Source organism: Sinocyclocheilus anshuiensis, unplaced genomic scaffold (genome assembly GCF_001515605.1).
Source record: "Sinocyclocheilus anshuiensis isolate Anshui unplaced genomic scaffold, SAMN03320099.WGS_v1.1 scaffold70, whole genome shotgun sequence".
Taxonomy (NCBI): Eukaryota; Metazoa; Chordata; class Actinopteri; order Cypriniformes; family Cyprinidae; genus Sinocyclocheilus; species Sinocyclocheilus anshuiensis.
The window spans coordinates 1,429,741-1,445,312 of NW_015542377.1; the positions used below are offsets into that span (position 1 = coordinate 1,429,741).

At 36.2% G+C, this 15,572-nt stretch overlaps 1 protein-coding gene across 2 annotated transcripts in view; it reads right to left on the reverse strand.

Annotated features, from left to right (window-relative positions):
* Positions 1-9,976, reverse strand: part of LOC107692373 (leptin receptor-like) — a 25,514-nt gene extending 15,538 nt beyond the window's left edge. For both annotated transcript variants that reach the window (XM_016491391.1, XM_016491390.1), the window contains exons 1-6: positions 9,763-9,976; positions 6,645-6,697; positions 5,538-5,590; positions 3,747-3,920; positions 2,263-2,380; positions 1,681-1,862 (exon numbers count right to left, since the gene is read on the reverse strand). In XM_016491391.1, coding sequence (XP_016346877.1) covers positions 1,681-1,862; positions 2,263-2,380; positions 3,747-3,920; positions 5,538-5,590; positions 6,645-6,697; positions 9,763-9,972 — 790 coding nt within the window. In that variant the 5' untranslated portion in view covers positions 9,973-9,976. The remainder of the gene's footprint in view (positions 1-1,680; positions 1,863-2,262; positions 2,381-3,746; positions 3,921-5,537; positions 5,591-6,644; positions 6,698-9,762) is intronic.
* Positions 9,977-15,572: the final 5,596 nt, after the last annotated feature.

Consider the following 15,572-nt stretch of genomic DNA (forward strand, 5'->3'; position numbering starts at 1 on the left):
CATGAGTATATATCTGTTGTTCACATTCAAGTATTATTTTGTTCTGAACAAAGTATTTATGTCTGTCTAGAACAAGATGGTCTCAGCAGCCACTGCTTTGTAAAAAAGGCAAAGCAATTTTCTTTATTTTAATAATAGCAGTACCATTAATACTAATCAGTTGAGGCGGCCTTTATTAACAGACTAACATTATCATTATCTTTTAAAATCACTACTTCATTGACACTAACACATTATAAAGTAAATGGCCCCTGCTGTTGCAATTAATACAAATAGGCTTACACTGATTGGACTTTTTATTCATTTACTGTAGTTATTGACTCTTTTTCTTCTGTTCCAACAAGCATTCTTCAAAGAAAAGATGGAAGTGAAAATGTCAGAACAATTTGTTCACTTAAAATTAAACCTAAAGGAATCAAAGATAAATCTGATATCATTTACTCATTTTTATGTCATTCCAAACCCCTGACTTTCTTCGCTCCATGGAACACAAAAGGGGATATTTTGCAGACTGTCCAGACTGCTCTTATCCATGCAATGAAAGTAAATGGTGTCCATGTCTGTTAAGCAAGATTTTGCAGTGAAAAACACTTACTATTAAGTCTTTTTGCTTACAAAAAAAGGTTTGCAAGACCTCAGAAGACTTGTAATATAGTGAAAGAGTCACATTAAGTACCTTTATGATGTTTTTATAGTGCTTCTTTGTCCTTTCTGGAGTTTGACAACTGCTGGTTTGGATATTTCACTAAACGTTTGCTCACTAATCTCATTAAAATGTTACACAATGTTGCTTTGTTAAACAATCTTGTAGTAACTGTACAATGACAATAAAGAGCTTGACTTAAGGTTTGGACCTGGTAAGTCATTTAACCATGCCATTGTGAAATTCCATTTCAATCCACTGCCCGGAAAAACACTTGAGAGACAGATGTGTATTCTTCAGCCTCCGGTCCCAAAGAACAAGCACACCCTAATAAAACACCTGTTGCCCTGGCACCAGTCTCCATTAACTCACGCTTTTAACGCGTTTCATAGTAACAATTAGGCTACAGTCATGGATTTACAGGTGACTGTGAAGATGAATTTTAGTTCGTAAAATATTTTCACAACTTTTTTTCACAAAAAAAACTTTGTAATAAAATAACATGCTACAAGCTGTATGATCAGTCATTTGGTCACTTACGCAAATGTATTACTCTAACATTTTACACTAATGTAGTGAATGAAGGAAACTCGCTTACAATTATCAGAAACAATGTGTAAAATGTTTGGCCATTTCTACTTGAGTTATCAAACAAAATAAACGTCAGTTTAAATCAATCATGAACAAAAAATGTAGCAGTTTTCCCTAAGACAGGTTTGTGTTATGAGACCATGACCTATACATAAAAAACAGGAAGTAACTAAATCTGCAGTACATTTTGCCTGCAGTAAATCTGCAGTACAGGAAACTCAGCACATGGGCAAACATGGGCAGGAATGAAGGAAACGAAATAGCTGGTTTCACTCTGATAACATAAGATCAAAATCAGCATTATTCGCAGAACTGTTCAGGAACTCGCTTACTGTTTGCTTACAATCAGCCGAAGCTAAGAACGACAGAATGATAGAACAATAGACAGAACAACAGATCGATAGAAAGGGTAGAATGATAGATAGAATGATTGAATGAGATCTTACGCAGATGATGTGTGGTGACTTGCATCTTGGGTGACAGTGCAGTAGTCTCATTCAAAGATATGCTGATGGTCAATGAGACAGTTGTGTCATTGCCATGAAGAGAAATAGAGCACATGGCAGTTTCTTCCCCGGCACACTGAGCAGCATGGTTTGTTTCATCTGAAAGTACATTCATCTGTACACTAAAAAGAAAAAAGAAAATATATAAAATAATTAATACAACTGAAAATCCATAACATTAGATTAAGCCTCTAAGGAACTCATGCAAACAAAAATAGTTATCATATGGTGCCTTAAGTTTGGGATCGACACAGGCTAATCTTTATCACAGGGGAAATAATCAGGGAATTAGTTAGAATCTGTATATACAGTGGAGAAAAAAGTAAATAATATTAATTAAATAATTAAGATAATTTAAAAGTTGACCATTAATAATAGAGTCATAGAGTCTGGATGTATTACATCGTCTGCATAATCCCCCCCACATACACTCTTAATTTGTCCTGAATCCAATTTAAGCACGAATGGGAGCAGCAGCAAATCAGCAGTCTGTGGAGAGCAGAATAAAAACAGAGGACTCACACTAATTGAGGTCTAACGGTGAGCAGACTTGCAGCGGCTGCTGCTCTGTGGCTCTTTGCATTACAAATCAAATTTGTCCGTTCACCTTCAAGCCAGCACAGGATGTCCAAACAGTTTCCTGAAAAGAGATTGCATTCCCATGTTAGCTTCTTTCATCACAGTCTATCGCAGTTAGAAGCCTTTAGAAATAACATGCAAATTTTTCCTGTCAGGACACAGCCTCATTACATAGTGTGCAAATAACATGAAAGATACATACACGATGCTTTGAATCAACATAAAACATCAATTATTCATAGTCTAGTTGAAATTCTGTAAGGATAGTTTTTAAGTTTTAACCTTGCACTTTCACAGGAGTCAATGTAGATGGGGAAATGTTTTTTTTTTCTTTAAGTTTAATAAATACTTTATGATGTTAAGGAAAAATAAGCATCCACCTCTGAGTATTTGTATTGATTCCTTTTCTGTTTTTGCAGAGCCACTTCACACTTTAATAGGATTGCAAACCTTAACTTATTTTCCACTTAAATGCTATAAATTTATTTATAGACTTTAATTATTGGCCTACCGCAGAGAAGAGGAAGTAATGAGAATTGATTAGCAAGTGTAATGACACCCATCTACTTGTCTGGAGAGGTCAATTCTCTCAGTCTCTCTGTAGCTAAGACCTCTGATGCAAATATAAACGAAACTTCTTTATGAGACCTTAAAATGGCAAGGATAACTCATAAATTGCCTTTCATTTATTTTGGACACTACCGTTCAAAAGTTTGGATTTTTTTATGTTTTTGAAAGAAGTCTTTAATGCTCACCGAGGCTGCATTTATTTGATCACTAATACAGTAAAAACAGTAATACTGTGAAATATCATTACCATTTTAAATATTATTTTTTAAATATTTTAAAATGTAATTTATTCCTGTGATGCAAAACTGAATTTTCAGTAGCCATCACTCCAGTCTTCAGTGTCACATGATCCTTCAGAAATCATTCTAATATGCTGATTTGGTGCTCAAAAAACATTTCAATTTTTATCAATATTGAACAGTTGTGCTGCTTAATTTTTTTTTTTTTTTGGAAACCGTAATACTTCTTTTTTTTTACTACTTTTAGTACTTTTTCTTTTTAAATTTCATTCAATGTATTGATAATTTCTTCGGTTTAAAAGTCATAATGTAAACAAACATATCGCATTTGCTGTCAAAATGCAGATGAAGACGTTTACATGTGAAGAAAATCAATTGCATTTTATAGCCCTTCACTGATAAAAAGACATTTACATATTATCAGCTTAATTATGAAAATCAACAATAATGTGACTAACAACAACGTTTTTAACATTACTTATTACTATGTCAACATTTTATAAACATGAAAAAAAACAGTACTTTAAATAATCTTTCTTCAATCCAAAAATGTCCTTCTGAAAGCAATGATTGTAATATCACACAGATTGATTTTACCAGAAAGGGTGGGTTATTTACTTGAGAATTCTGGTTTTGTAGCATTTAGTAGGCGACACTGTCCTACAGGTGGGTGTTCTGAAAGACCACCGTCAAGTGTCTGAGCAAAGGGCAGCTCACAACATAGCAGAGCCTTCCACTTCAGGTCTTCATAAACACCTCCCCTGCCATCAGAAAGACTCAAAGCAGCAAGACCTGGAACACGAGGATATCAATGTGAGTGACACTCATTTGCAATACTATTCAAACTGAACAAACAGTGGGGAAAAAAAATCTCAGAGGACACACAGACCTTATGTATAAAAGAAAAATCTATTGACAAAATCAATTCTCAGAAGTGCTCAGAATTGAACATTCATCTGAAAGCTACTCAGGGTTGACACAACTGTGTAGGACTGCAACATAAGCAAGCCATCATATATTTCCAAACAAAGATTTAATACTTTTGAGTTAAAAGGTGTGTACTTAAGAAAATCTTAACATTTCAATATCTTTTGAAATAATGAGCACAATTAATTTATTAAATGTAGTGTGTTAACTTTCTGCACCACTAGTGTTACTACATGGAATTGCAAAAATAATGACTATTTTCAAACAAGTTTCCCAAACATCTATCTTTCATTGGTCAGTAGGACAGATGACCCCACCCCCAAATAAATGCCAATGGTTGCATTACTGTTTTATTGTGTCAGGCTGATCAAGATGATCAAACAGCGCAATAGTGACACAGTATTTACATCTTATGTCAAATGGCATCCTCACAGCTGTCCCTGCATATTAAGCTAGGATAAATATTTTGACATCAAAATACATATACATACATTTCTGGCTGACTCTGATAAGATCATAATTTTTATTTTTTTATTTTTTGTGTGTGTGTGAGTGTGTGTGTGTGTGTGTGTAATAAATGGCTGATATTACTATTTTCCTAAATAAATTAACTAAAACTAAAATAAATCAATCATTTCAAATGCTCTAAGTGAATTTAGGCATCACAACAATATAACTTATGCTTCAATATCGAAAAATGGATATTAATTTTGAGATTTTCCAAAGATTAGAGCAATGTTATCAAATTATTATTGTTTTTACAGAGTAACTAAGTTATTGTGTTAAAACGTTAGATGATGGAAAAAGTTATCTAAATGTAAATAGATGAAATTCATATTTAATTATGTTAATTATACATAATTAAATTATACACAGTTAATTATGTTATATAAACACTGATCAATACTGATCATTTTTTTAAAACTTACTCCCCGATGTCATCCAATAATCAATATGGCGCTGATATATCGTCCATCCCTATCCATTTAAATAATTTCAATAATATCCATTTTAATTTAATATCATCCAAAGCGAACAACACATATCACCTTCAGTTACCAACTGCACTACTGTTACCCTAAAGGCCTATGGCCCTTTCTCATCTGTACATCTGTCTATATGTGAGGCCCCTAGGTGACCGTTAAAAGTTTATAGTCTGATTCATGATGTGGGTGTAATCACCTCCCTCCTACACCCCTTACTTTCAATCTACCTCTCTCTCTCACTAACTCTCTGTCTTCTTCTATCTCTCTGTCCATTCATCATCCTCCTGCACTCTGTGCGTTCAACCATAACCCACACTAATGCATCTCTGAGGTGGGCAGAGGGACTGCTGACAGCTGGTGGGTGTCCAGCACGCTACAGTATGTAAGTCTTTGCCTCGACAGCAAATAGGAAATGTAAAACAATGAAAAGATGCTAGATACAGAATTTGAATGAAAACAGGAAGTGTAATTTTAGCTTAGTGCAACAACAACTCACCTTGTGAAATGGTAATGAAATTCACAAGAAGCGCAAGCACGATAAACAGAGTCCTGCGGGAAAGAGAGGACATCTGTAAAATAGTTCAGTATGAATATGACGCACTATCATCTTCCACACAGGAATGGTCGAATCTTTAAGCTCAAACAGTATGACAGCATTTAGTTTACTCATTATATAATATGACAGAGCCCCATTCCAACTGTTTGGTTACCCACATTCTTTAAAACATCTTCTTTTATGTTACAGGTTTGAACAACTTGAGGGTGAGTAAATGATGACAATTTTCATTTTTAGGTAAACCCTTTAATTGTAGTTCACGAGTTCGCCTGCCCATCCAGTCCTGATGGTTAATGGTAAACGAACTCGGCTTGCTGTCCTAGATAGAAGCTCGAACCCGAGGCTCGGCTAGAGTTCCAAGTTCAACCCCTCCATTGCAGTAATAAATAGAGAAGGAGATGGAGTGCTGGAAGAATTGTCGCTGGGACGGCGCAATGACTGCTGTTTATATAGACTCATAGTGATGATTGACAGGACTGAATGATTAGGCTCCTCCCGAATCTACATTTAGAACTTCATTTGAGGACAAAGGTAAATTAACACACACAATTAAACGTCCAATATCAGATGATAAATATCCAATATCACCTGATACTGATAAATGCAAAAATCTGTAATATCACCAAATAAACAATAATGTACCGATATATTGTGCATCCCATAGTCTATTTTCTATTTTCAGTAGAAAATTTTAAGTCAGATTGCTTAAAACCAAACAGCATGCCTCTACCCATCAAGCTACATAGTTTGGAAAATATTTAGAAAAGGTAATTAGAAGAATGTGTCATCAGACTCCATCTCATGAAGAACATTTGCCTTCCATAACATTTCAAGAAATGGGCAATATTGTGCAATACTGTGCAATGTGTGTGCAATATTACCTGGCTAGTTTTATATATTCCACAACAAAATTACTCACAGAAATACAAATTCCCTCTCATTAACAGTTCATTAACCACTTTGAAATGGGTAATCAATGATATAAAGCAAGTCAAATGAAGCATTCTAAAATCCAAGCCCTAATCAAATCTAATTAGAGATACTTACATTATTTCATATGATTGTGAGCATAATTTCTCTTCTTGATGGAGTGATGGAATCTGCAATGAGAGAGACAATAAGAGAGGAATGGCCTCTGTGTGGGAAGATAGGCAAATTTGATTTGAACTAAAACACTGAAGAATAAGAAGAACGCAGGAATAGTTTTACTCTTAAGGGATGGAGAAGTCATTCCTGAGTCACTTAATGGAAAATAAAGCAGGCAAAAGATTTTGGCACACATTAAACATATGAAGCAGTAATATGACACCGGCTTCAGAGTGAATTACTCTGCTCTGACTATATTTCCTTTTAATGAGGAGATAAGTCACCTTTCTTGTGCAAGACAATAACGAGCATGACTGCTTCCCACATTTCCGTATCCTCTGTTCCTGGATGTACTGAAATTCTAAGTTAAATTAACAAAGTGCAACACCGTTTTGATTGTGTGCCTGCGCAAACACGTTAACGGCAGCAACACCCATGTTTAGAATTTCCTGGCATTTTATTCTGAGAAATATTGTGAAATCTAAAACCTGTTTTGCCACAATGCTGCAATGATTGGTCAGAACACAAGTGACCTAGTGAACTAAGTAAATACATTAAAAAATATATAAAAACCAATACTTCATAACCTGCCTTGCATTCAGCAAATAAAACACTATACAGGCCCCATAATGCAATGCTTTCCACACCATCTGTTAGAGCCACCTGGAGTTGCTGCTGAACCAAACATGATATAAGATAATAACAGAACATAAAAACAGGTCGGACATGAATATGCAGGGAGACAAGGCAAGTGGCCATTCACTTCAGTAAAGCCTTTTTTTCCAGGAAGGCTCTTGTGAACATTTCATATATTCATGTAAATCCCCTATCAAATATCAAAACAACTTTGATTATTTTCAATTTTGTGTCAACAACATAAAACCAAATGCTCACCAAAATGAATATTAACTCGGGCAGAATACTAGATACTACATCTCAAAGCTGATACAGGCCTACTCAATGTGAAAACTGTAATATTGTGAAGCCACTCAATGGAAAACAGAGTCCAGATGTTCTGGGATAGGTTTTATGTTTAACCTACATGTGAATTAAATGGTGCAGAAATGGGCAAAAAAAAAAGAATGTTAACCCCTAAATGACCAATTTCAAGTGACACAATGGTGATAGTTAAAGCCCTTAAGGGGTTTGAACCTACAATCTTTCAGTTACAAGCCCAGATCTTTAAACATTTTTAGTTACAATGATTTTTAACTAGAAGATTAAGAATTGATTGATGTATCAGAGCTAATAAGCTACTGGAATCCTCTTCTCATTTACTACATTGTCAAATATGTGATGCCACATCCAAAAGATATCCTCTAATTGATTCGGTTCCTTTCAAAAAACTGGTTAAAAAAATAAAATCACGCATAGGTTAAACATAAAACCTATCCCAGAACATCTGGACTCTGTTTTCCATTGAGTGACTTCACTACATCACAGTTTCCCTCCTCACTGTAATAGTCAAAGCAAGCAACACATTGAGTGCATCAGCTTTGAGATGTTCTAGTATTCTGCCCGAGTTTATATTCATTTTGGTGTGCATTTGTTTTTATGTTGTTGACACAAAATTGAAGCATCATGAATAATATAATCAAATAAAAAAATGTATTTTCACTAAGATCTATGGTACGCAAGCCGGTATAGTATTCTCTCATAACAAGCCATGGTAGTAGCAAACTTGTTCTGTCATATTTCTAATAACTAGTTGCATTATATTATAATACAGTATATTAAAAATATTATTAACTAATAAACAGGACATTTTGGTATTTGGTATTTTAATAATGAGTTCCAGAAGCTTTAAACAGCTTTAGTGTAAAGGTGGTTCGTACAATATTCCTTTGTCCTGTCCTGTAACACTTTCTCAAGATTTAATTTTGTGCTTGCTTTTCTCACAATTTCCATACACTGTGCTGCACCGGAAGTTCTGAGGCCACTGAGGCTGAATGTGGAAGTGATCGCGCATAATCGATCACATAATGCTGATGACTTCGACTAAAGCATATTTTACAGTAGGTCTGTCTTTAAAGGTTTATAAGTTATCATAAAAAATCGATTGGAGAAAATTAATGGGATTTTTACTTCCGGAACCAACTGTTGCATTCTATATAGAGATTGTCATAATTGCATCATCATGTAGTTGCTGACATCCCAGAGTGGTAATAAACACTCCAAAAAAGTCAAATGTATGTTACCGTTAATTAGCCTATGGATTGTCCACTAGTAGTGGACAATCCATAATTTAAAAAAAAAAACATTTGTACAAATGTTTTTTGTAATTTCTTGTACCATTTCAGTGTATTTTTCATTAAATATATTCATAACCTAATTATAATTAATTATAATTAATTTGCAGAAAATAATGTATTTACATTCAACCGTATTAAAATTAATTTTTATCTCTAATTTGTTTCGTATGGGTTGATAAAACTGCCATACAATGAAGCTGTGAGCATATTTATGTAACTTTTATTTGTAACTTTTCCCCCCAACAGTTCAATCCTCAGTTCACTCCACATGCTCTGACTAGCTCATTCAGCCCTTCTGTTCGTTATGATCGGACATGTCCGAAAGAGATGAAGCTCAGTTCAATGAGTCGGTTCAGTGAATAGTTGACTCACGAACTGCTCGGATAGATTTGTAAACCGGTCCAAAAGATTCACTAAAAGTTTCAACTCAAAAGAACGATTTGTTCACGAATTGCACATCGCTATAATGGCCACGGAAACGCTGGCATTGCTCCAGACATAAAGGAGGAAACCCCAAGATAATGAATTATACTGCCACTGATATTCAGCTACTAAGCAAAACCACAACATGAATCTTGTTCATTAGACTGGAAGAACATTATCCAGTGAACATGAGACTGTTTGGATAAGCACGCACAAAACAGGTCACTAAACTACAAAAGTAAAGAAATAGGAAACAAATAAAAAGGTCTTCCTTGTTTTATGATTAAAAGATCTTGAGCGCGATTAAGTGGCTTGCTAAAGTGACGGAGAGTTTTACCGCTCTTACTGCCGCCTGAGATCATCCGCTTGAACTCACAGTGTGAAATATGTGCAGAATGTCTCACCTGAGGTGATCCGCACTTCTGGCTGTCCGTGAGTCCTACTTCGCTTAAAAATGAGGAAGAAGCTCCAGATCCCGAGTTAAGCTCTTCCTCCTGTAATGAGGAATGTCTGTAGTCGGTTTTGCAGACTAGAAGAAGCGTGTGACTTTCCGAATGTTTCCAGAGCTCGGCATCCTGAACTCCGCCGCTGCTGTGCGGAGGGAGGGGCGCCATCTACGGAGCGTATTGCGTCACACCATAATCGTCTTCATTGTTTAATTTTTGGCTTTAACAACGTACACACCTTCCTAGAGGAAATGTTTGAATACTTCTTTATTCTACTCTATTCCAGTGAAATTTACTCAACTAGTCTAAATATATTCTGGTACTGCCCGTGCTGTTGAGCAAGTGTTTAATGTTAATTTATTTATTTTCAATCGTAAGCGCTTAAGAACAAGCTACATAAGAAAAAAAAACGAATATCTTTAAGCTGACATTTCTCACAAATATTGATAAAGTGGTAGGCTATTTTTAACAATGATATACTGAAGTTATTGTTTCAACAGATCTATAAAGAGTAATAATTGAATATAACTGAATAATGAGTAATCGGTAATTGAATAAAATGAACTTACTGTATCACTTGCACTGTTGCGGTTTAGCGACATTACGTCATCCGCATGATCTCAACATGCTGTCGTCACCTAAAGTGAGCGCGAGGAGGCTCCCACGTGACGCGCTTCACTCATATATGCAGATCTTGCATGGGCTCAATGTGATAATAACCACACACTGAGGTCAAATGAAATTTACTCCACAACTGTTTTTCGCTGTAAAACTAATAGCTACTTAATCCATATCTCACTTATGAAAACATATTTATTAATACTTAGATCCTATCACTTGTTATAGCTTTTCATAAGCAAATATATTTGATTAAATCAATATAGCCTATAGGTATATAATTAAACCTAAATGTTATAGCAGTATTAAAGCATTTATTCATCTCGGCCTTGACATCTATTAGACCTTAGATGATGATAATAAGCGATTTTCGGTTACATTAAATACTCGCAAACATTTGAGTCACATGTCTGAAGGCAGATACAAACACCAAAGCAGTCCAGAAGATAACGATGCTCAGAGGCTCAAATGTTTATCAACCTTTATCAGCCTTTTACAGGCTCATATACACATAATGCTGCTACAGCCTGTGCTCACAATGGCCATTTAAATGCATGACATGCACTATGTGGCCCCTCTCATGGTGTGATCTAGACCAAGAACACTATGTATCTCCTCAGCAGTTCACAGCAGGTTGGAGACAGTCAGCGGGATGCAATGGCAGCCAGCTTATCAAAACCTTATCAAAATCATAACTTTAAACTCCATTACCACAGAAACATGTTAGGATTAGATTTACAACTGTGAAAAAATTTTTTTTTCCAAAATATTAACCATTATGGACAAAGGTATTGGGACACACCTCTTAATTAATGAATTGAGGTGTTTCAATCAGACCCATTGCCAGGTGTATAAAATCAAGCACCTAGCCATGCAGTCTGCATTTGCACAGCAGCAACTCAGCCATGAAGCAGAAGACCACGAAAAGTCACAGAGCTGGGTCATCATCGAGTGCTGAGGCACATAGTGCATAGTAGTGATGCAAAGTCCGATTAATTTCTGCGAACCGGTTCTTTTCGGACAGATCGGCTCATTGAACCGGTTAAAAAAGCCGATTCATCGGTTCCTGACGTCATCAAGCAATAACGTCTCTACGCATTTCTTTTCTAACAACTCAGTGCCATGTTGTATCAATGAGTCATTTGTATCAACACATAGGCCTATTGAAACATTCAAAAAATCAAGTTATTTGTGTGAAAGCATATTGCTGATTATTGCCATATAATTCACTTAAGTTAATGATGTTTGTGGTCACAGTTTCATTCACGGATCCTCAGATACATACGACTGACTGACCAATATTGACTAGCCTACAACTTGGATAAGATTCCTAAAAGTTTCGCACCTACAGCACACATTACAGACATTGATGCACAAACGTGGATATGTTCTACATGTCTACCGTATAAAGAATGAATAAACCAGTCTTATAAACGCCTTGATTTCGCTTAAGCAACTTTAAATATAATATGAATGCACAATAAACTATTGTAAAATGTATTTACATCACTCGACAGAAAGGTTTTTGCAGGTTTCAATAAAATGTAAATTAATAACAGTCTTAGTTATTAAATAATTGCTTAATAACACGCCTCAGACTTGCACAGTATCGTCAACTCACTCATCAGAATCTTCGGTAATCCTCGGCAAACTTCGACAGTTGGTTGAACCGGCTCATTCGGTTCTTTTTGAGTTGGACGTGGTACTTCGGCTATGCGTCCTGCGTCATCAACCCGGAACTAAAGTTCGATTCAGTTCGATTTGTGAACCGACTCAACCGGTTACTTCCTGAAAACCGGCTCAAAAGAATGATTCGTTCAAGAACCTAACATCACTAGTGCATAGAAGTCACCAACGCCCTGCTGATTCCATAGCTGAAGAGTTACAAATGTCCACTGGCATTAATATCAGCTTAATGGAATGGGTTTCCATGGCTGAGCAGCTGCATGCAAGCCTCACATCACCAAGTACAATGCCAAGAGTTGAATGGAGTGGTGTGTAAAGCATGGTGCCACTGAACTCTGGAGCAGTGGAAACGTGTTCTGTGTAGTGATAAATCATGTTTCTGTGTTTGCCAGTCTGATGGGCGAGTCTAGATTTGGCGGATGCCAGGAGAACGTTACCTGCCTGACTGTATTGTGCCAACTGTAACGTTTGGTGGAGGAGGGATAATGAGGGCTGTTGCCCCAGGGCCAGTACACAAAACAAGGTCCAATAAGAAATGGTTAGATGAGTTTGGTGTGGAAGAATTTGACTGGTCCACACAGAGCCCTTACCTCAACTCCACTAAATAACTTTGGGATAAACTGGAATGGATATTTCGAGCCAGGCCTTCTTGTTCAACATCAGTGCCTGATCTCACAAGTGCTCTACTGCGGGCTGCCAATGTTTGGTATGAATCTCAGTGTGGTGTAGGTGTTCTTTGACAGCAGGGGCGTTGACGCTCTCCTTCTGCCCAGGTCTGACCCTGAAGAATAAGACTAGTCATGCATAGCATGAGCTGTGGTTAAATCACTAGCGCCTGGGAAGCCCTGCAGAGTCTGAATGGCGAGGGCAGAGGCGCATCACCAAGGGAGATATTTCAAATGAGTCACGACATGGCCTCTAATACCGCATTACGGCTGCACAGCAACTGTTGCACTGATATGCAATTATTGTTATGAAGTAATAGCATCAGAAAGTCTTCAAAATGCCACGAGTCTGGGAGAGTATCGTGTTTATGTCTGTTGTAACTCATATATATTGCATCTGTCATTTCATAGCACTGCATGTGCAGCAGAAGCAATCGTCAAACCAAGTGGTAACCGCAAAAATACATTTAAAATGTTCAGATGTTCTGCTAAACCTTTTCTCAGAACTCTCTGTGGCATCACTGCAAATGATTAAATGAATGAATAAACACATGAATGAATTAATGAACGTTAAATGAGTAGGATGTCCAAAATTGTAATATTTACAAAATAGTATAGGTGAAAAGTATGAATGCACTACTACTGTACTTCCATCAAGATTATGAAGTAAGCACCCAATGGACAATCTGCCAAATATGTATTTTTCCTAGAAATTATAAAAAATTACAAAGCAAAGTCTTTGAAATGCCAATAATCTGTATTTATGTCCATTGTAGCTCAAATATATTTCCTCTTTCACATCAAAGCACTGAATGTGTGGCAGAAGCAATTATTTAGATAAAAGACTAGAGGTTTGAGTGCTCAGATTCCTTTACTTAGCATGTGAATGACATCATCTCTCACCATCATCCAGGAGGGTTAAAGATATGACCTCATGCTCTCACTATGTCATGTTCTCAAGAGAGCTTGCATGTGCGGCATTAATAAAATATTCAGAAGTTTGCTCATGCTCTAGTTTAGGAAATAAAGGAGGTCAAATGCTCCCTTATTCGAAAACACCACCTATACAGAGGTGGATGTTAAAGCCAAACCATTGTAAACACAACAGGCTCTGTCAGAGATTTGTTCCTTCTGGGGAAGAAATTAAACAATTGCTGAGGGAAAATTTTACGGCATGCTGAATACAAAAGGAGATTTACAGTCACTGACTGAGACAGTCTTTCCTTTGGTACCCAATGCAAAGGCACCATTCACAAGTGTTCTTGTTTTCGCAGAGTTGAGATATATATTACGAGGAGGACTGTGAGATTTATGGGCTAACTGATGAGAAAAATAGCTACCATATGAGGTTGCAAAGCATCCACTGCATGCTGTGGTGAACAGTGCAAGGTCTCAGCTCAGGAACAAAATGTCAACAATATTACATTGGCTCAATCTTCTGATAGAAACAATAACTCTAATCTGTGATGTTATTGGGTATTATTGTAGATTACAAGATCACAACTGAACAGCAAGGAAGACAAATTGATAGCAGGAAGATAATCATGATCATTTGGCCAATCTGAGAAATTATACTGAACATCACATTTTTTATATATGCAATAAATGTTCTGTTTTTAGTTTTGGCTGTAATAGATATCAGTCTTCTCAATAACAGGGTACATTATCTTTGAAACCAATTTAAACCCTTTGAACTTCACCTCTTTTTATTGTCAGTGTAGTGTTTGGTCTGCAAGCCTTGTAAAGGTCAGTGACAGATTTAGATGTTTAATTCTGAGTATGAAGCTGTTGGTCCCAGACAAACTGACACATATTTGACCCTTAAGTCACCATTTCAATTAACCCCCTCTAATGAGCTGACTCATAGCAGCATCTGCTTAATCAGCACAAATCAGCACACATGCAAAGTATACTAGGAAAAGGTTCTGAAGTGTTTTAAGTTTCTGTGTACAATATAGTAAGAATCAGAAGAGGATATTTAACATATTTGCTATATTGTTTGTGCTACTAATCTGATAATTGTGTAGAGTAATGAGTTTTAAGAGATTTCTAAATGTGGACACTTATGCCACACGTAAAGAAATAAAGAGCGAGTAAAAATGCATTTTAAGTGATAAAACAATAATAATAAAATTTACACATTTTAGTTATCAAAAGTTACCAGCAGTGTGGACTTAATATCCACCATGTTGGCATTGTCATGTGACCTCCATTGTAAATTGCATCACTTCTGTTGTGTAGAATGCGTCACTTCTGTAGAATGTCATTTCAGAATTGGCATAAATAGTATATGATCCGTACTTTTTTGTTTATACTGCGAATTAGGAGATCAAATAGTTCTCATTTCACATACTACTTTTCACGTTCTATATTGTAATAAAATATGCATATGCAGACATGGGGCTTTTTTTCTCAGAACCACTGAGATGAATTTTAACATACTTAACCATAGTATGGATGATGTACTATTTCTGCATATCCCATGAGGCCACGGGAAAGGAACAACACAACAGACAATGTAGGTCACATGACAATGCCAACATGGCAGATAGTACATCTGGATTGCTACTACATTTTGACTAAAATGTGTTCAAATACATTTTATCTTTATTTTGAACTGTGTATAGGTTGTTTTATCATTTAAAATGCCTTTCTTTCAAATAAATTTGTCTAATGTTTTGTTGAATTATACCAGGGGTGACGAACTCCGGTCCTGGAGAGCCGCAGCCCTGCAGAGTTCAGCTCCAACCCTAATTAAAACTGACCTGCCTGTAGCTTCCTAGTAACCCTTCAGACCTT